Genomic DNA, 23,208 nt, shown 5'->3' on the forward strand with positions numbered 1-23,208 from the left:
AGAGAGAGAAACTACATGCGCCATCTTTGTTTCGGGCAAAACGGATTCGTTTGTAAAGCAGAACGCTGAGGTGATTATATTATAGCTTACTTGTCTGGCACTGTCTCAGTATCACAGCAGGATAAGATTCAGTGACAGTAAATTCAATCTAATACAGTGACCTCCCCACCAGCTCATTTGCAACAACTTTGGAACCTCCTGAAGTAACATAGGCCAGTATACCTATGGCAAGTTTTGGACACCTTGTTCATTTTAGTCTAATCTATGGTCAACAACTTTGGAACCTCCTGAAGTAACATAGGCCAGTATACCTATGGCAAGTTTTGGACACCTTGTTCATTTTAGTCTAATCTATGGTCAAATAGGGATGCAAGGTGATTTATTATTTGTAATTACGAATATATCATGTTTTAATGATTCATTTTACTTAAGGTAATTATGTTTGTGCTGTAATGACATTCTTCTTGTTTTAACAATTGCTGTAGGTTAAGTAACTTTTATTGTATGCAGCTCTCAAAGCTGATTTCTTGGAATTATTCTACTAGTGATTGACTGTGCACCACTCAGATAACTGAGCCCAGAACAAGCTGCTTTAATCGGGCTCCTGTGCCACCTGCACAGCATTTAGGATCTTTCCGGATAGTCCCTCACAAGAAGGGCAACACAGACATAGTTGCCAATTCCGCTTATAACAAGCGGAATTGGGCTTCTTTTTTTGTGAAGTTGCTGGGTTTTTTTCACTGCCGCGGGTAGCTTGTTTTTGGGTTTGGACACATTCTCCAAGTCCTCAGGCTGCATAATCGTTTTTTGGGGTATTTTTTTCCTCTGTTACCATTTTTAATTGGTGCATTCAGTTGCTTTTTTTTGTGGGCGGTTGTGCAGCGAATTCCTCCAATGAAGTGGCACTTTGTGGGTGGGCGGAGTCAGAGGAGGACGTGGAATAAATCACAGGAAGACGGATCTGCAACAGCCTACTGAGATAAGTGCTGTGACAGACACACGATCACTGTACTTACAGCAGGTAACACTGCTATATAACACCCTCCCCTCCCGTTCAGTAAGCTGCTCATGTCAGAAGACTGCATATACTGTTATATCATGGGGCTGTGTGGTATAGACACACATACCAGTGTCCTAAATTACAGCATTTGCTTTTTCATTTGCCATATCAGTGTATAAATGTGTCCTCTTGTGTTTATAAATGTTTTCTAAATGGAGATACAGTGTAGAAATTAGTGTTATAGAAAAGGACGGTCCCCTGAAAGTTGGGCTTTTTAGGATTGGTTTGGGCTTGTTTTGCACTTAGCGGTTGCTTGTTTTTCATTTCAGAGTTGACAACAAAGACTACAATAATAAAAATTCCCTCAGAAACAGGAATACAAGAGTTCAGTGCCCAATATGAAACCGCTAATGCCCTATTCTTTAGGGATTGTTAATTAAGTATCAATTTCTCATAATGCCCACATCATGATTACGACTGTGCTACATAGTATCTCTGTATTTATTTGGCATACCTTCAGTTACATCCCAGCTCAACACCTGAGACATCAGAAAATAATTTCATACTAGTATATTTAACAATCCTTTTTGTTTAAGGCGGAAAAAAAAATCATATAAAAAAACATTGAATGGAAGAGATTTTCATGAAAATTCTATAAACGTAAATGTAAGAGTTTCATGAACACTTCTTGCTATGGGGCATGTTTATAAAAGCATTCACACAGCATCTCCACAGGGACCCCGCAATTTTTTGGGTCAACAAAGCTGCTCCTTCTATAAGCAAAGCAACGGACTGTCTGACACTTCAGGATAGTCAAGCTTGGAAACTACTGATAGCCCGATCTTGGAAATAGACACTCCCCCCTACCAAACCAGAATTGATAAATAGATTATGGCACATTTCGTCCATGGAATATATCAGAGCCCAACTTAACGACACTCTTCCCAAATTTCACGAAACATGGACCCAATTTTACAGACTTCATGGCTCCCCCTTTCTGGGCAATATGTAAAAGAGAACTCTTGGCTCTCCCCGCCTCCCCCCACCCCCTCTTACTTCTTCCTTTCCTTTTCTTCCATATTTCCCCTCTAGCCTCTTTCTCTTTTTCATTAAAATCCGTTTTGTTATATTCAAACCCCTTTGATAAGATATTGCGTGGAACCAATATTTGTTATATTATTTATTTTCTCATTGTATTTGTTCTACAATGTTGTCTGTTGAACAAAGTGTGAAAATAAAGAGATTTTTTTAAAGCAAGTATTCACAAAGGAAACCTGAGCCTAAAATAGAGAATCAGAAAACAGACAAAGGAGTCCCATATTTCGTAAATCTGCATTGTCAGTTCTTCATAAATATTCCCTGAATAGCACCTTGCAATTGTTATACTACAGGTCTGACCTGGTGCAGGACAAGTGCCAGTATTTGTTGCAAATGCTACTTTAAAATATTGCATGGCCTGCAGACAAGATCCTCTTCTTTTATATAGATCTGCCCCTCTTTTGCCACATCCTGCGCACCCTGCTTTCTTAAATTTGACGTGCTCCTGTGTGACATTATTTCAAATTATGTCATGCATGAAATACCTTTAATAATCATCCCCCTATGTCTGCTTGGACACATAGTGCTGGCCTATTTAAAAATAGTTGAGAGGAAAGAAAATCATTTTCACAGGATGCAAGTCAGCTGCTGGATGATTGCTGAGCACCTGGTCATGCTGCTGATAATATCTTTCTATCTGACAAATGATTGAAAGTTATGTGAGGTTTTTACAGGCCACGAGCCTCATATTGTTCACAATGTAGTGGTCGGTACAGAAGTTTACAAAACACCTAATCATTTTTTCATCTTCTTTTTTAAGTGTTTCAGTAATAATGTTTGCAGATTGTTTTGTACCGGTGACTTTTAAAACATCAGGGGGTAAATGTATCAAGCTGAGAGTTTTCCTGCGGGTTTCAAAAAACAATGAGATTCTAGCTATCATTTATTTAGTACATTCTACAAAATGACAGCTAGAATCTGATTGGTTGCTATAGGCAACATCTCCACTTTTCAAACCCGCTGGAAAACTCTCAGCTTGATACATTTACCCCCAGAAGAGAGGCGGAAGCTCTCACAGAGATTATTGGTCTGTATGGAAAGACACGGATGCACAGTGCACATGGCTAACAGAGTAGGGATGGGAGAAATAATGATTCCTCTACTTTGCCCTAAGTAGTGGGGTAAAGGACATGCCTCCTAAGAGGCAGATCTGGAGATGCAGCCAAGGCTACCTAGACAGCATCTCCAGGGCAAAGGGAACACAATGGCAAGTTACTTTAAACTCTAAATATGGGTGCATTTTTTTGCGCATGTGCAGCCAATGCGCATTGTTACATGCCACAGTTGAATGTGCATTTGTCTGCTAGTGCCTTGCAGTGATGACGCTCACATTGGCATAAATGATCGATAAGATATTTGTAGGTTTCAATAATTATGAAAGAAATTTAATTGCATCACTCACCCATCTGCATTAAAATGAACCTATTCTACAGTATTTGACGCAGCTGTTTTGTAGGCTGACAATGCCAGCTATCAATTTGCTCGGAACTAACAATAGTACCGAGGCATGAATATTCTTTTCCTATGCATAGGAGACTACTATTCTTCTAAAGCAGAGCAGGAACCTCCATTAGGCCACCTAGGCTCCCGCCTAGGGCCAGTGGGTACTGAGGGGTCCAAACTACTTTAACCAATTTATGTGTTTTTCAGAATAAATGGAGGGGGAAAGGGGACATAAACCAGTATCTTACCCAGGGCTCCATGGGGTCTTGATCAGACTCTGTCCTAAAGAACCACCTAATCATAGGATACAAGATGTCTTATTTAAAAGACCACTAAGTGGTGCACTGTTTACTGGTTCCTAGATAAGTGGATGGTTGTGTTCTAATGAGTATTAGTTTAGAAACAATATGGCTTCCTTAGCTGTGTACATATGACAGGTGCACTAAGGGATCTCAATTTGTTTAAAAAAATTTGCGTTAGCTTTGCAATTTCTGTTTGGTGATTTTACTTAGATTACTGCAACCTTCTGTATGAACATGTTGTTATGGAAGACATAATGTGTTTTTATAGTACTGTTTATCCATATTTTTCAAAGTGCAATATCCTCTTAACCTTCACTTTACAATATTGCGTGCATCACACTTACCATGAGTCAATCACACTCTTTGGATGCCAAGGAGCCTATAAATAACTATTTGTCAAGTTTCCTCCAAGTATATCACAAAGTATATTTAGTATATTCATGCCATGTTTTCTGTTCCATGCATTATTCATGAAGAGTCGATGCAAGGTTATAGCAAGTGGAATAAATGCGATTAGGAAAGGCACAGCTATGATATAAGAAAAGAAGAGTTTGACACTTTCCATCATAAAATCATTTTCCAAGCCCACAATTTCTGTGTACAGTGCCTTGCAAAATCACTGGTAAGAAGTAGATGTCAGTGACGCATTTAATAGTATTATAAAATAGTCTGGCATGTGCATATTTAAGAATGCTTTTAATGTTATAACAGCACCATACACTTAGGACTTTCTAGGTAAGCATAAATAATTACTTAATAAAGACTACAAATAGAATGTGCAGCAGTTGCTGGTATATATGTCTATCAATGTTTTAGTATACTATACGTGGATGCAATGGATTAGATGAATAGGTGCATGATAAGGATTGATATTGTTGTACTGGGATCCTGGACTGATTCGCACACATAAAGTACTAGTCGCCTAAAATTAAAGAGTTATTAGTAACATCCATAAGGATATATATAGATCCCGTAAAAAGTATTCACCCCCTTTGATGGTTTTCACATTTTATTTCCTTACAAATAAATCATACCCCATTCATACTGCACCAAAATCCTGTGTTTTTGCCGGGGCGAGCTCAAACGACCCGGGTCTTGGTGCAGTATGAATGGTACAAGTCAAAAATCCCGGGTCTAAAAACCCGGGTCTTCAACCCGGGATTTATCGAGGGGTAATTCATAGTGCAGGCAACCCGGGTTTTTCAACCCGGTTTGCACAGAAAACAAGCTGATTGGCTGTCTGCCTGTCTCTGGAGGATGATGTCATCGGTGGGAGCCCGTGGAAGAAAAAAAAAACAGTCACCTTTCAATGACATCACCATTTTTCAGCCAATGAAAACTGCTCTGGTGATGACTCCCACAAATTGCCAGGGCACAGACTTGTGCAGTATGAATGGGGTCAACCCGGGAAATTCCCGGGTCCGAGGTGCAGTATGAATGGTGTTTCTGAGCTGGGACGCTCCGAGCCCCGGCAAAAACCCGGCTTGAAAAACTCGGGATATTGCCGGGGCGGCAGTATGAAAGCGGTATTAGTGTTGATTCCATATGAAGTTCCTTACCATTTATAATCTGTAATGTCAAAACATCCAGAATAATCTCTAATGGCAAATAGTAAAAAAATTATATTTGTTGTCCCCAGGGTACATCAATAGCGCAGACAAATTTAAGTTGCTGGAAACCACTCGGAGAGTTTTCTCCACACAACCTCGTATACCACACATACAGATGGGTTTAAAGCTCTAGTTTAGAACATTTTTATTGTAAAGCAAGTGAGACAGCGCAAAGTCTTACCCCGTCATCGGGTGCATGTGCAGGGTATGTTTAGATCTGCCCACCTAGGGTAGGTAATACAGTGACCCCTATGGCTGTGTCATCTCCATCAAAATATAATTTTTTTTATTGGTCTTTAAACTAAGTAGTTATACAGTGGAGATCCAAACATACATTTAATGGAATTTCTTCAGCCAAAGATCAACCCCAAATAGTACACATACCTTGGAGAACCACTGACTTATTATACCTATATAAAGGATTGATTTAGAGAGAAACCAAACAAGTATGAAGAGGAAATTAATATTGTGTTTGAATGCTATAATCCTAGCTGAGGGAATATTAATCAGTTGCTGAGAGCTGCTCTGAAGACTGAAGCTATAGTGAGACTGTGGTAAGGCACTATGGACCCAGAGAGACCTTGGTATGGATAATCTACAACCTTTAAACTGCATCTGTTAAATGCTGTAAAATATGTTTTTTCAATATGTACAAATTGATCTAAAATATATGCTTGTAAGCAAAGCAAATGGGTATCCCCAGCAGACTATTTTGAAAATCTATTTTATATTCGTTAGATACTCAGTAAATGGTGGCTTAGTGGTTAGCACTGGGGTCATGAGTTCAATTCCCAACCATGGCTCTATCTGTGTGGAGTTTGTATGTGTGTGTGTGTGTGTGTTCTTGCATTCATATGCTTGTGGGGACATTGACCTGTTTACACACCAACACTGTGGGGACTTGAGTTGTAGTGGAGACAAAAATGGAGGTCCTCACAAAGCTTCTCAAGGCTAATCAATGCAGGGGACCTTGCTGATATGCTCAGCATAAAAATCTGGTATGTCCCCACAAGTCACATCTGTCAAAACAAAAGTGTGCGTGTGTCCAATATGGGGGGAGAAAGTGTGTGTGCATGCCACCGCTAGAGGCCAGTATTCCGTCCAAATATGAAGGTAAAGCGGGGATAGTGAAGCATGACAGAGCCCACCGGTATCTCTGAATATAGCCCAGAGAGCAGTGGAGATGAGTATGCCCCTGACACTTCGGAGGAGAGCGGTTCAAACACCAGCGATGATGCCCACGTTCCCCACCAGCGCAGCAAAGTGCATGTACCCAGAGATGAGTTCTATGTATGACCATTCTCGACCTTCTGCTAGCCGTGTTTTAAACGGGGTCGGAGAGACGACGCAGTGTCTGTCCAAACGCTATCCAGAAACATTGATGGCTCCAGCGTGTATAGCAAAAAGCAGTACTGCCTGTACTGTGAGAAGCACCTCTTAAAAACTGCCCGGCACATGAAGCATGTTCACCGCAATGAGACTGAAGTAGCCTGGGCCCTGAAAATCTCCAAGCACTCGAAAGAAAGGTGCTTGCAAATGGCACATCTTCACAATAGGGGCAACTTTGCACACAATGCTGAGGCAATGAGGGCTGGCCATGGCGTTCTGGTCCCGTGTAAACTTCCAGACAAAGAGATGGCTGCTGAAGGCTTCATGCACTGTGTAGCCTGCCAGGGCTTGATTACAAGGAAATACCTGTGGCGACACATGAAGAGATGTAAGCTAAACCGAAGGGGCAACAAGCTCACACCTGGTAAGAACAGAGTCCAGTTACTGTGCGCCTTTGCTCAGCCTGTTTCACCTGACATCAGTGATGGCTTTTGGAAGATCTTGAGTGACATGACCCAGGATGTAGTCTTACTCGCAGTCAAAAATGATCGATGCATCATGCAGATGGGACAGCATCTGTTCAACCGGGTCGATTCAGATGTTGGCAGGCACGAGTACATCCATTAGAAGCTTAGAAAAATGGGCAGGCTATTGTTACAGGCCAGAAGAGCTACCCCTTTGGAGAGGATGAAAGACTTTACCGCCCCATCAAACTTTCTGACGTAGTAGACGATGTGAAGCCGGTAGCTGGCTATGATGAGGAGACAGGTACATTTAAAACACCCTCGCTGGCACTCAAGATCGGACACGGCCTGCAAAAGATAGCAATCATTGTGGATTGCCAAGCCATGATGGAGGGCTGCACTCCTGCGGTTGAAAACACATGAAATTTCAGGAAGCCATATGAGGTGAGATGGAATGAGTTGATCTGATCGGCTGCCTTGAAAACTCTTAAGGAGTCCAAGTGGAACATGCCTCAGCTCTTACTTATCACGGAAGATGTGAAAAAGATGCACTTGTACCTTGAGGAGAAGCAGCAAGCCTACCGAAGTGGGCTATCCACCGAGCCTACGGTTAACCACTGGGCACTACTTGAAAAAGTCAACCTGGCACAGGTGAATTTGTTCAATCGAACAAGGGAACGGGAAGTTTAAAAAATGTTGCTGACTACCTTCTCCTCAAGAGATACCTCGGATCTCCAGGAAGATGTGTCCCTAGCACTTTGCGAGGATGAGAGGAAGTACTGTAGGCACTTCACTCTGATTGAAATCCGAGAAAAATGAGGCAGAAAAGTCCCCATCCTGCTGACACCAGCCATGCAAGCTGCAATGGAACTTCTCGCAGAAAAGCGTGACAAATGTGAGGTGGATAGCCAAAATGTCTATGTGTTCGCCAGACCAGTTTCCTTATCACACTTCAGAGGCTCTGATTGCATACGATTGTTTGCCCGAGAGTGTGGGACCAAGCATCCCCACGCTGTCTTTCACAAAGCTTCGAAAGCACATTGCCACTCTCTTGAAGGTCCTCAACCTAAACGACACAGAACTGGATCAGTTGGCAGACTTCCTTGAGCACGACATCAGGGTGCAGCAGCAGTATTACCGCCTCCCAGAAAGTACCCTCCAACTCGCCAAGATCAGCAAACAGTTAATGGCTCTTGAGAGTGGCAGACTGGCCGAATTTAAAGCCAAGAATTTGAACGAGAGGCACATTGATCCGGACAGTAAGTGGAAAATCTGGTGTCTGATGTATGCTTTTGACTTTTACCTCGGTCATTTACATATATGTTTCTCTTCAGAACCGGTCCAGCTACAGAACAACAGGTCGGATGATGAGCAATCCCCCGTGACAGAGGTACAAGTGGCCAAGCATTTAGTCGACACTTCCACGTCAGAAGAGAGGCGGTGTATGGACCTGGCAACACGGGACCAGTGCCCAGCCAAGACTTCCACAGGTAGGTGTAGCACACAGTTTTGCTAGGCAGAAGAACTTTGCCTTCTCTGTATTTTGCGGAGCCATAATGGACCACTGTACTTCCTTTCAGGTTGCAGAGAAGTGCAGAGGAAATCCTGGGACAGAGAGGAGGTCCAGGCTGTGCAGAAACACCTAGTGAGGTTTATACAGACATGTTGGGTGCCCGGAAATCGAGACTATGTTGCGTTCCTTATGGCTGAACCATCCATACTGAAAGATCGGAACTGGTTGGGGGTGAAATTCTACATAAAGAACTACATAACAGCTATTAAGAGGGATCAAACTTGTTGAAATGATGCAAAGTGGTTGATCAGGGCTATAGCCTCCATGGCTAGGTGTCGGTGTAAGCGGGCATGTGAATGTCCTCGGACAGTCAAAATACATGACACTTTCCCCTTCTTGCAGTCCATGTCAGTACTTTATGCAAAGTCAAAGTGTAAATCTCATGTGGTAACTCTGATGACAAACTTCTCCTACACTTAGCCCTATGATTGTTTTGTCGACAGGGCATTAGGATAGGGGTGTCCCTATACGCCATGTTGCAGACATGGGTCCTCACGATGCAATAAAAACAAGTATGTGTGTGTGTGTTAAGCTCCAATGGGGCAGGGACTGATGTGAGTGAGTTCTCTGCGCAGTGCTGCGGAATTAGTGGCGCTATTTAAATACTTGATGATGATGACCACAAGTTGCATTGACCAAGCTCTGCAGGTTGTATTTTCTGCCTTTGTCAATGGTCATTTGATGCTGTCCAGACCCAACTTAGAAATAAAATTCTGTTAATGAAATGGTTAATGTAGCTGTCCATTGTGAATGTAATAAGACTGCTGTGTAATTGCATTTGATGACTTTAAAGTTCCAGAATTTATCTGCACAAAGAGTGCGTGGGGTGGAGGAGGGGAACAGCGAGGATGTGCAGGAAGGGACAGATCACAGCCACAGACACACAGCCTGGACAAAAACAAACAACTGGAGTTTGCTGTTATTGTGGTGAAGTAGGTCATTGGAAATCACAATGTCCTTATCATGCACCCAACTCCACAAGAGGTCAACTTGTCTCTCTCTGACCCTTTGCTATCTAAATAGCCACAGTAACAATATTGACTAGATTCGGAAAGCAAAGACATTATATCAGCACCTTTACTTCCTGTAGAGCAGACAGGTGTGTAGATTATTTACCTAGTGCCAAGAATATCTATTCAGTGTCTAATAGACACAGGAGCCTCTATAAATAAAGGATAATAATAATAAGTGTCTTTTAAAAACTTGTTTATCATCTCTACGTCTTACCAGACTGTCATAGCTGTGGGTACTTCAAACCAGCCCATAGAATACCCTTGTCACACAGTCTTTCACTTTAGTCCCTCCACCCTGTCAAACTCTAAGGAAATGACTCATTGTGCAATCTAAGTTCTAAAGCTAGGTACTCACTGGAGCGTTTTCGTCCAATAATCAGGCAAATCAGTCGACATACCCATTTGGTCGGAAGTCGCGTATAGTAAAACGATGGTCGAAAGTTGTTCCAATGTCGATTGTCTGCTCATTTGGTTGGTCGTACTGTTTAATGTTTTCTGACCAATCACCAACCGATCATGTAGTGTGTCTGTACTCATGCTCACGATCTCCAAAGAGTTTACAGAGTTGTGTTCTTTTCAGATGATGCTAGCAATAAATGTCTCGGTGAATAAATGTAGAGAGTGCTGTAGAAGGGATAATTAATTTGTTCGTTCTGAGACAGAATATTTCGTTTCAGAGTCACAGAAGCTAACAAAATATGTGAGGACATGTGGATAGCTATAACAAGGCGTTTTAATCAGTGTGACAATAATAAGTGAATGAATATTGTGCTGTCATTCTCTGAAGACTAGAGGACCAGATAAAGGACCAGATGAAGAGCACAGATCTGAAGGTAAATCGTGTCAGTGTGTATGCCATACTTGTCAACTTGGGCAAGCTGGCGTCCGGGAGATCGGGGGAAGGTGGGCATGTGGGTGCGGGGCACAAGGAATCGCGTCATTGCATGAATCCCGCCACTAAATTAATGGTTTCGGTCAGGATCCGGGATGTTGCCTGCTCTCCCAGGAGGACTCCCAGATATTCGGAAGTCTCCTGGACATTCCGGGAGAGTAGACTATGGTGTATGAATGAATCACCAGACTGATCGGACCTTTAGTTGTAGGTACAATCGTTTGAGATAACATGTCAGTCGGAAAATTCTTCAGTGTGTATCTGTTACGGCTAGCGGTCTTAACATAAACCCGTAGAACCAGATAGAGAGGTCTTCACCTATAGCAGCCACCTTTCCTGTAGAGCTCGTTATGCTCACAGGTCTTATACTCAAGGTAGTAAAGGTGTATGAGTGTACCGTAGTGTAGGGTAGTGGGGAGTAGAATCTAGCATAGTCAGGAAACAGGCCGAGGTCATAGGTCAGAGCAGGCAACGTGGGGAGGGACAGGCAAAATGTCAGGGCTGAAGCGATCAAGGAGGTCCGGGTCACAAAGCGAAAGGTCAGGGCAACTAGCAATAATCAAAATCCAAACGAGCAGGCAAGAGGTCATACATGGGAAGTCATATAGAGATAAAGGTTCAGACACAGCAGCAGGCTAGGTACACAGAAAACTGGAACTATAACCGGCAGGGAGGCTAAGCTCTCCCTGCCCTATATACAACCACTGACCAATGACAAGCAGGGGGAACCAGCCAGCTAATCAGCCCCAGGAGGTGAATATTATTATTAATCATTCCCTATGTTTTGCGCACGTGCCCGGCTGCCCCTAATGCTGGGACGCGGCGCTGCATACACAGAGCGTCCCAACCGTTGTCTAGGCAAAAATATATTGCCAACAGTCACCTATTTATAAACCTTTGCTGGAGTCCTTTTTTCTCATCGGAAAAAAATAAAATATTTCTTACCAATGTCTTTTTTGCAATGATTTCTACTTATTTTATGGTAGAAAATGGATTTAAGTCCCAACTCATTTTTAATTTTAATGCTATTATTTGCAGTCATCAAACAGTAATTTCATTTCAGCAGGAAACTCAAATAATCTGGTTGCTCAGAACACCTCGGTGGATTCTAGAATTTTAAATTGATAATGCGTAAAATGCTACTCCTTCTTTTTAAACAGCCAAACTGGTAGACGGTCTTGGTGCGGTAAACGGCAAATAGAACTAAAGAGGAAACTCCACTGTTTTTTTATTCTTTTTAAATAGGCCTTCTGTGTTATTACCAATTCTTCTTTAACTTTACACTACACTTTGCTTCTGGGAGCAAAACATAGATCCAGGTTCTAGACATTACCAAAATAATTTTATTTGGTTCCATTGATCAGTACATTTGAGGATTTGTGTAATCACATTGTTCTTCATTTTTCTTCATCTTTGCTAGCTCCAGGCTAACATGTTCAGCATAACTAATATTCCATTATAGCTCTTACCAACTGTCCCCATTCATCATGTGGTTACCCTGTGCTACCTTTTTGTAAATTATATTTCATTGATGCAATGGAAATCTGAGTTAATACAATACGCCACTGTGGTTCCTCCATTAGGTTGCACCTTTTTCATCATATAGCTACTGTTCCCCTCGTTACTGTTAGAGCGATCTGTGCAGATATATTCATATCCAAAGAGGAGAGGAGAGGCTTCTTCTGAGTCAGGAGGCTGGATTGGAATTGGAGGGCCCCTATTCACATTTTGCAATGGCCCCCACAATCCGTTACTGCCTTATGTTATCCGTTGTGCCTTATGTTAATTAAAGCAAATTATACATTTGTGTGGAAATGTTAAAAAGTGCGCCCCTTGTGTCAGAAGACTGAAGTGACATTACCACGGGAACAGAGGGTAGAGCTTACCTAGCAACCTGGTGAACTCTACGCTAAATCAAGTCCTGCTTAGTGGTGGCCCTCACTTTCTAAGGGCACACTGGATTGGGATCCCAAAAAAGGGACCCACATTACAGGCAAGGGGGAAAGGGTGTACTTTTTAAAAATGCTCACCCAAAATTTGTACTTTTCTTTTTATGGAATGATTTAATTAATCATTTCATAATTATATTGCCTGAAACTAGAATACAATATTTTGGCTACAGATTAAGACCTGTAACCACGCTATTCAATTTGCAGTGGGGAAACAAATCTATTAATGTTTTTGCTGTTGCCTTTTAAATTCCCAACATATACAAAAATGAACCAAGATGTGTATTTTTAGTTTTAACACAAAACACTGGTGTGATTTATGGTAGAGAGCACAATCTTTTACATCTACATATTTAACACTACAGGTATCGGATGTCGGGACATTTCACCTTACATAATCCATCACATTTACTGTTTCTTTTATCATGATTGGATTTCAAGTAGGGGGGGGGGGTTAAACTGAACATTTCATCTTTTCTTTCCAATTCTAGAAACAAGTTGTTTCATTAAATAACTTTGAGACCAGAGATGCACGATAGATCAATAGACAGACACACAGATATGCACGTCATTGGCGGATTATAATGAGGGCAGATGTTAAAAGCCCTGGGTCCAGAGTTGCCCCCTAGTGGTCCAGCTATGCATTTCCAGGAATTCTGCCAAGAGACGGAAGCAGTGTAATTTGAATGTGGCAGTGGGACAATAGGCACTGACCATAGAAAATTGTAAGCAGAGAAAGTAAAGAGGGACCTATGGCTTTTGCCACTATTGGTGGGTTGTTATGAAAGATTAGCCACCCCTTCAACTCCTCAAAAAGCCAACATGTTAAATAGTTTTTCTTTATATGTACAACAAGAAATCATTTATATTTTTTAATATTTCACCTGCCCATGATTGGGAATATCCACTGCTTTTTAGTAGGACTCTAATATTATTAGATTATGCCACCAGCACTGAGGATCTTCACTAGGGACTAGATAGCATCAGTAGGTACGCAGGGGAGGGCTGGCAAATATTAGCGGGGGGGGGGGGGCAATACTCGACTCAGCAGCCTATTTTAAAAGGGAAAAAATGCAGTTATCCCATTGACCCAGCCCAAGGTAGCCAAATATGGGACCAGTCTGGGGGGCATATGCCCCCCATTCCAGCCTGCCCCTGTAGGTACATGATCTTGCTAATCTGCTGTGGGAATTGTCAGACAGATTGTAAAGGTGACATGATGTAATATCTCCTGCACATGCAATCAGGCCTAATTTCAAACTTTGCTCTCCCCCAGGTCACTTCTGCTGTGCTGCTCCCGAATTTCCATCTCTCAGAGGTCTGTGACACTAGCCTTCCATAAGCCCAATCTAAATAAAGGAAGTACCACTAAGTAAAATCATCATTTGTTTCTTTCTGCAAGGAATGTATACTCCAATACACCTGCTCCCCAACCCTCAGCAGAAGCAAAGACATATGAAATAACAACTAATTGGCACTGACACCTAGGGGTATTAGCAGATACCTGGCACTGCTGGATCACTGATGGCGATCGGTGCCCATGTCTACATCCATATTTAACTTTTCATGCCCTATGGGTGGGCATAAGAGGGCTATAGTCAGTCCGTTGGGTGCTGTTTAAGAATCACGGGTCTGTTGTATTCAAAATACCCCTTATAAGTACCCCTTAATAATATTTGTAAACAAGTACATACCCTCCAATAAGCAGCGTGAAGGGCAGGATTTAGCAATAGGCTTTTGCCTACTCAATCAAAGCACATATCAAAACTTTTTGATCTTCCACCAATACAGAAGATTGAACTAAGGGTATGAGAAGATATAGTCTTGTCTGAGGAGGGGATTGTGTCACTATATTCAGTTCTGCATAACTAGACAATGTGGCTTGTAAAAGATATGCAGTTAATGGATGTGGCACAGAATCCACACTCAAGGGTTGTGTGCCTACAGGCTCTAACAATGTAAGTCCAGTCCATACTGATTTGTACAACAAATTCATAGTGTACGGCAGATCCCAAATACCATTCAACCCTACTGACATTCCCATTACGGAACAAGTCAGTTTATTAACTGGAAAATCAAGACTTCCATGAAAAAAAGAAGAAAACGTGTCTTCTATTTGTATTTCTCCATTTCATAGCACGGCCTGCTTCCTCTACGAGGAATAATGATAAATTCTGTACAAACCAGCTCATCTGCAAAACATTAAAATAACAAGAATTTCTCTGACATCTCCAGATTCTGTAATGAAACTATTTCACAATGTGTAACATGTACAGAATATATATTAGAGGGGGGAAAACCTGGATGCTAAATGAACACATTTAAGTATATCAATATACCTAAAGTCAGTTCATTCAATTATTAATAACTCTGCTCATGAAAGCATTATTTCATTCTCTGGGGACACTTGCTTAGGATGTGTTGAGAGAGACAAATCCCTAACAACATATTTTTTTGCAATAGAAAGCAATGGTTAATTACTTCATCTTCTGCAAATAGCTGAAGATATGTATGTATCAATATGTCAGAGTATTTATACCTTAAAGGTAATGTCAGGAAGGTATGAAAGTGAGGACATTCAGGATAGTTTTCAACAAATAAGATAAACGTAGTATTAGGAATGGGCCTGTCAGTAAGGACAAAAGTGAGTTAAAAATATGACAGCCTCTGACAGTACTTGATTCACATAGCATAGCCCTCTTTTTGTCCTGGAGGTACTATTTTTTTTTTTACTGTTTGGTACATTTTAGAATTACATAAATAATGTGTCATTAAAAAACGATGATGGTCAGTGAAGAATATTTTCAAGGTTTTCAAACCTGGTCTACTGTCCTCATCAGTACAAACATAGATGATCATTAATTATAATTGTTATTATCATCCTTTATTTGTATGTTATATTACACAGCACTGTACAATCACATAATGTTTATTTATTCATATTACAATATTATTTCCCTACCACAGATACACAAACACTAAGGGGTATATTTACTAAACTGCGGGTTTGAAAAAGTGGAGATGTTGCCTATAGCAGCCAATCAGATTCTAGCTATTTATTTAGTACATTCTACAAAATGACAGCTAGAATCTGGTTGCTATAGACAACATCTTCACTCTTTCTAACCCGCAGTTTAGTAAATATACCCCTAAAACTGATTTAGTTAGAAGCCAATTTACCTACCTGTATGTTTTTGGAAACCAGAGCAGCTGGAAAAAATACACACAAACATAAGGAGAACATACAAACTTAATGTAAATAACAAGAATCAAAGCAGCCAAACACTGAAATAAGTGCAAAATTTTCTAATATTACAAAACTAAGGATGTGCAAAACTGAAACACTCAAGTTCACCTATGTATAGGGAGTATGAAAATCGTCAAAGAATTAATAGACCCACTGCTTCATTCATAGTTGATGCCTCAAAATTTCATATCCCGAACCATTAGACTTCCTATCAATGGCAGAATCCTTAAAAGAACATCTATCTCTGCCCCATGTGTAATGGAAAGTCAAGAGACTATGGGCCTCATTTAGAGTCAGACGCAAAGTCCATTTCAGGCGCCTCCTGCACATTTCCACTGATGGGGCATGCGCAGTAAGCAACAGTTCCCTGCAGTTCCGTCTGCTTTTCAGACGCAAGTGTACACTGTGACAGCTGGCGTCTCAGTACGAGGGAAAGGGTGGAAAGAGTTATGTAGGCGTGACCGTGAATAATTCAGATACTATGGGCATCTACCCGCAAAAACTACCCTAGTTGGATCAAGACGCAGGCGGAACGCGTCAAAACAAGACTGAAAAAATGCGACAGGAATGAGGGTGGTGCTAGTAGTTAGCTAGCTGCAGGAACTGGTCGCAGCTTGGTAGGTTATTAGGAGTGGGACGCAACTGGGGTTGCATGCCACTGGTAATACCCTACCAAGCTGCGGCACACTCCCACTCCTGCTCTTTCATGTAAGTCTTAGACGAACATTTCTGTTACACGCCGCTCCCATAATCAGGTCCTGGCTCTGTGACTTTCCCTTTAAGAACCATGATTCTGCTTGCTTCTCCTTCAGACCTTACTTTCACAGGTGTTCCTAGCTACTGTGATCTGGACCAGTCCCTAAACCTTATTGGTCCTGGAGCACTATATTAACCTCCCAAGGTCATGGGTTCTTTGCCTGATCTTCGTGTTACTCAGTCTACCTTGGTCTAGGCTAAATCTGCTACTGCTGTTACCTGTGTGCTGGACTTCTACATCTACAACCACCATACCTGGCACTTGTAGTTCCACACTGCTTACTGAATCTCCTACTGCTGTTACCTGTGTGCTGGACTTCTACATCTAAAACCACCATACCTGGCACTTGTAGTTCCACACTGCTTACTGAATCTCCTACTGCTGTTACCTGTGTGCTGGACTTCTACATCTACAACCACCATACCTGGCACTTGTAGTTCCACACTGCTTACTGAATCTCCTACTGCTGTTACCTGTGTGCTGGACTTCTACATCTACAACCACCATACCTGGTACTTGCAGTTCCACACTGCTTACTGAATCTCCTACTGCTGTTACCTGTGTGCTGGACTTCTACATCTACAACCACCATACCTGGTACTTGCAGTTCCACACTGCTTACTGAATCTCCTACTGCTGTTACCTGTGTACTGGACTTCTACATCTACAACCACCATACCTGGTACTTGTAGTTCCACACTGCTTACTGAATCTCCTGCTGCTGTTACCTGTGTGCTGGACTTCTACATCTACAACCACCATACCTGGTACTTGCAGTTCCACACTGCTTTCTGAATCTCCTACGGCTGTTACCTGTGTACTGGACTTCTACATCTACAACCCCCATACCTGGTACTTGTAGTTCCACACTGCTTACTGAATCTCCTACGGCTGTTACGTGTATACTGGACTTCTACATCTGCACACTGAACTGTCTCGTGAGTTGCCTATTACATCTGGACTCATATTGATTGGCTCAACTACCTCTCTGCTCGGCTGCCTGTATTCTTTATTGAACTACAATCAAGTTACCTTGTCATCTGTGGTTCTATGTTTGGCACGGCTATTATTATTACTCTGCTGATTATTAATTGCTGGACTGTTATTAAGAATATATTGCCAAACTAGTAGCCGGTTCCGTTATTCAAGTTGTGCGCGTTCAATCTTCATGCCGTTGCTATTGGTTACCAACTGAACTTCTTTCGTGATTTCATTGTATTTTGTGAACGGCCGTGTACTCAGCTTGCTGAGTTGTACATATCTTATACTGTTGCTGTTATACCATCTATCAATATACTATATTGCAACACTACTTACATCTTCTGTGCTTTGTTCAACCTCCACCATCCACTGCTAATAACATCTAAGTAGTAGCAAAAGGGATCCATAAAATATCCATAGCCGTGACAATTTCGTCCGACTCTAAATGAGGCCCTATATGTTTCATAAGTCTCTTTCTCTAAAGGATAACTGTACCGAAGACTAAAAATCTAATTTTGGGTGGAAATATGTGAGATAAATAAAATATGATAATCTCACCTGCATCTCAAGTGATGGAGGCATTTTATTCATACATATTATAAAGACATCCCATTACTGTACCCAACATTATGTCTTTATGGGGTGTGAGGCAAAATCTGTGATGTTAAATCTCCACGGTGTGCCCCCAAGTTCCGGAGTCACTCCGTTGCACATTGTTCCGGAGGCACTCCGCGGCACATTGTTCCGGAGGCACTCCGCGGCAAGTTGCGCAGAATTGAATTGGCCCTTTTGACTCTGGGGATCCACAGGCATATTGATGCAAGGAAAAAGAGAAAATTGAGAATAAAAAGTTAGTGATGCACAAAATCCATAATGAACCCAGGCTTAGGAGATTACCAGTCCAGTATTACATATGGATCCTGAATGCAGCAAATCAAATACATTTCTCTGTCTTTAGAAAACTTTAGCGATTTGTGTAAATACAACACCTTTTACTTCATGTTCACTTACTTTTACATCAGTCTCCATTCATTGTATCTATATTGTTATGTGTTTGTGGCAGAACAAAATAATGTCAACCCACCAAATACAGTACATCCTATGGACGTAAAGACATTTAACTCCAACATGGGTTGACAGCGTGCAGTCATGTTCCCTTCTATTGAATGGAAGAAACGTGTGGATGCTGAGCACCAATTAGCAAGGAGAGAAAATTAAAAGGTTGTAATTAAGACAATTAACCTAAAATCACATGTCTGCTGCTCCCTAAGCAGTTATATAGATAGGACATGCTGGGTCTTGACGGAAAGATGTCTAAACCTTCTTTGTAGAGTCCGAGAGGTCTGGCAGGATATGATGGGAATTTTAGTTTGACAACACCTGGGGGGGATTCAATCCCCCCAGATTAGCGCCACGCTAACTCTATTACCGTTATTACATTAAATTCAACCTGGCTTACTAGCCGAGCGCAAAAAAACAGTGTTGAAATTACCGTAATAACGGTATTTAAGCGCACTATTACCGTAATAGCAATAATAGTGCGCAGGTTGCGTTACTTTTTACAGTAACGCGGCCGAATTGAATTCCCCCCTAGAGTGGTGGATAATCCTACTATATGATCAGACTAGAAACACAAATCTGTATACATGTTTATTTCTATATAACCGGCTTGTCCAGGTCATGTTAATATGGTCCTTTCTCTGTTTCTGATATTCAAGCCCCTCATCCTATTGATGTCTTTGACTCCACTGGTGCCCAGGCTATTTCTGTTTCCACCTACTCCTTCCACACTGACAGTTAGCTTTGTTGTATTACACCTCCCAAGCCGATCATTACATCAATCCTGTGTTGTTACACCCACTCTTACATGGATTACACTATATTGTTGCATAGAATGTCCATTCATCACATGACGTCTACTTTCCAACATCCCACTTAACATTTTCTGCCTCATTCCCCCTGGCTATGTTTATGTGGCAAGTCACTAGGTCTAGAAGGATTCCCTCTATTAAATTCTTATTTTCTCCTTATTACGGACCACAGAGAACAGTTCTGACTGCAACAGACCAACGTTTTCTTCAAATGCATTCCTTAAAATATAATGATGTTTTATTTATTTTAAAGGAAACTTCCTGGTAATACAATCATTCGATTAACCTCATTAGAACCAAATACGTAAGTGTAAATTTGCTTACATTTTTAGAAAACCCATTGTTATTGTTTGTCAAAATTAATTTATATTCATGGTAAATTGGGCTCTTAAGGTGCGTGTTTTCAAATAATATGACCAAAATATATATAAGGCTTCCTCTATTATTATCCTGCATTTATATAGTGCCAATATGTTATGACTTGTGGTACATTGAGAAACTTTTATTTGAATTAAGCATTTACATAACTTGGACTAAGGACCTGATAAGAAACTGGATGAGTCGTGTGGATCATTGGAGAAGAGGCACTGGCAGGACTGAGTATCTCCCAAATCCTGGAGCTCTACAGTGACAACATGAAATGGTGTTCTCCTTTAATTCGGAAAAATGATGTTGAACATTTCATAATGCTTTTGTTCATTTTGCTGACATTCCATATCTGAAGAACAAAATATGTGATGGTTGTGGCTGCACAATGTTCTTTCCTTTTGACTCATTAGAACATTGGAGTTCTTTAATCTACTGAGACAAATATGTAATAAGTACCATAGAAAAAAGTCAGTTAAAGCTCCCCGCCGACCGAAAAAAAAAAAAAAACACGAGAGAGAACTGCTGTTTCACCAGCGCTGTCCTATACAGCAGTTGCGGCGCTGTCTAAGAAGCGTCTGCGGCGGTGCTGTATACAATACAGCACCACCGCAGACGCTTCTTTGACAGCGCCGCGGCTGTTGTATAGAGCAGTGGCCACTTAGTTAGCGCAGGTGGAGGTTTCTAGAGACTCAGAAACCCCCCCTGCGTGCGCTACTGGATAGGTGTACAATGAAGACAGTAGGAGAAGTGGTGGTATGTCATATCTTTGTATGCACCCCCACTTTGACCACGATAGATAGATACTTTGCAAATAAAAAAGAGCTGGAACTCAGATTCAGAGAGAATGGGAACTCAAAAACGTAAGACATTGATATATTCTGTGAGAACCTTAATAATTACCTTCAACTATTAAAGATTATGGACCTCATTTACAGTCAGACGCAATTTACACTGAAATCGTAAGTGTAAATTGCACCCCGTAATTTACATAGTATTTAGAGTGGCACGGATCTTTACTGAGCAAATGGCACAAACACACCCCTTTATCTGACTCAAGTGTGTCATGCACAGCGCCCTGTAAAGGAGATAATTAAGTAAAAAAAAAAATGAAAATAAAAAATGTTCTTTCTCTCCCCAAACAGCACAATGGTTGGTTATGCTGTTTGGAGAAGGTGTACATCATTTTTTTTTTTTATTTAATTTTTTTTTTACTTTGTTTTTTAATACATTAAGGCCTCTTGCACCAGCTGAAAGCACCCGCAAAATATATGTTTGCTAGAGACCTATCTGTGGCAGCTTTCAACTCAAAATAGCAGGTAAAGTGCATGAACACAGATTTACATTGCTAGGCTCACCCACTAACTTCCCTGTTCCACCTCTCTAAGCGCAGAGAGTGTTTTTTGCGCTGAACAAAAGCACTTCCATCCGACTCTAAATGAGGCCCTATGGGTCCAAAAGATGTGTGTTCCAACACAAATTATATACAAATTATATATATATATATATTTATTTATTTATACAAACATGTATCCCATGTTGTATTTTCTTGAACTCTAATGTAAAAACTGCAACAAAGTCCAAGGTCCTATTAAATCATTCATAATACACTAACAAAATATACTTCAAGGCATTTTGGAAAGTGTTTTATAAAAAATTAGCACTTTGGTCAGTTAACTTATCGCTGAATAAAATTGAATAAACAAACAGCACTGACTATTGTGATTTTTCTCTATACGATCTCACCAGTATATTATGTGCACAATCTCACCAGTATATTCAACATTATTATACAATATATTGGGGTTCTGGCCAAATATTGGTTTATTTTTCCTAAGGAAATATATTTATTTCTGGAACATTTTTACTTTATATGACTAAAATATCGGTTAATATTCCAATTATTGTCAGGCCAACAAAAAAGTTGCTGCATTAGGTATGTAAATACATAAATTCGATTTTAATAATATGGACTTAGTATTCCGGTGCTGCAAACGGTGATCTGCATACATCACATTCACATGTAGCTCTGTGGAAAACGCACCAGAAAACCTAATTTAAGAAAGTTTGAGCAGTTGCAGACTGTGATGTCCCAAGTATCTCCGGATGTCTGCTGTGAACTCTCTCTGACCCAGGCATCCTGCAAGGATTGGGGTGGGAATATCCCATTCTGTTGTCACAAGTGTCACAAATAGGGTGGGATCCACTTTTGTACAGAATTGGGTATGCATACACAGGCGGTCATTGATCACTCTGAGAAACGCTTTGTCTGTAGACTTTGTAGACTCATACGGACCTAAAACGCAATTAGTTCTATCTTCAGAATGATTGTCCAGCGTGAGCACAAATAAAACGTTTTTCGTGTTTGATCTATAGACCTTGTGAACGCAGAGTAACGCACATGGGTAACGCACCACAGACGGATGGATAATCGTGTACACAAACTTCTTTCACCAAATGTACTTTTGTCACATCTGATCTTCACAAAAGACACCTGATATAAGTTACAAATAATTTGCCTCTTTTCTTTAAAGTAGCTCAATCTTACGTTTAAAAAAACTTTTCTACATTGTGTCCCAGTAAATTAAGACTGTTTCCTAAATGTGTCTTTCTTTGGAGGGATTTTGATGCTTATCAAAGAAAGGGACATTGCAATATCAAAGGCCATGGGGGAAACCTGAGGTCATGACAGAGGTGACATCCTTTGAAGCCAGTTAGTTGTTTTAGTCAACAAGTCATTTGCATGAGATTGCTGAGAGCAGATGGCCAAAAAAATAAATATTAAGGGAATACAGAAACAGAGTACTGTATATAGTGATAATAAAAAGGGGAGGAACTTTGGTAAAATTGATAGGGTAAAGAAGTCACCACTTACTGTAAAAGATTAAAGTCTGAACCTGTCCCCATGTAACTTTCCAAAATAACTACTTTAGAATTTGAGTTTTTCAACTCCACATGCTCTCCTCAGTTCCAGACTAATTAGCATTTTAATAGATATTACAACAATAAAATAGCAAAATACACAATATTGCATGAGCTATTATTATTTGACTATAGGAATTCCCAATGACCTTCTGAACTTGTTGGAAAAAGTAGACACGTGTACCTTTGATTTGATAAGGCTTTTATGATTCTCACTTTGAAAGTGAGAATTTGTAATTCTCTCAGTCAGGGATCCGTTTGAAGTGGAATGATCCTTTTATATGCAAGATTTTGAATCTAAAAAAAACCAACCTTACAGATACACTTGGGGTTTTTTTGGATTACAAAGTAGACACTGTTCATGTTCCCATGAGCTATTCTCGGTGACCTT

General features: G+C 40.8%; 1 protein-coding gene and 1 long non-coding RNA gene across 2 annotated transcripts; both read left to right on the forward strand.

The window, feature by feature from the left end:
* The first annotated feature begins 57 nt into the window (after nt 1-57).
* LOC142097054 (uncharacterized) lies at nt 58-14,051 on the forward strand. Its single transcript, XR_012678105.1, has 2 exons — nt 58-203; nt 13,950-14,051. It is a non-coding gene; the product is annotated as an uncharacterized LOC142097054 (long non-coding RNA).
* Nucleotides 8,004-9,404, forward strand: LOC142097053 (uncharacterized). Its single transcript, XM_075178651.1, has 2 exons — nt 8,004-8,736; nt 8,827-9,404. Exons 1-2 carry the CDS (start codon nt 8,160-8,162, stop codon nt 9,045-9,047), a joined length of 798 nt encoding a protein of 265 aa, XP_075034752.1. The 5' UTR covers nt 8,004-8,159; the 3' UTR covers nt 9,048-9,404.
* Nucleotides 14,052-23,208: the final 9,157 nt, after the last annotated feature.

Source organism: Mixophyes fleayi, chromosome 7, assembly GCF_038048845.1.
Source record: "Mixophyes fleayi isolate aMixFle1 chromosome 7, aMixFle1.hap1, whole genome shotgun sequence".
Taxonomy (NCBI): Eukaryota; Metazoa; Chordata; class Amphibia; order Anura; family Limnodynastidae; genus Mixophyes; species Mixophyes fleayi.

Excerpts from the sequence above, each read along its gene's own strand:
- LOC142097053 (XM_075178651.1), top strand. The coding sequence starts at position 8,160 with ATGTCTATGTGTTCGCCAGACCAGTTTCCTTATCACACTTCAGAGGCT. Across the intron at positions 8,737-8,826 it reads CCCAGCCAAGACTTCCACAG|GTTGCAGAGAAGTGCAGAGG; the intron begins GTAGGTGTAGCA and ends ACTTCCTTTCAG.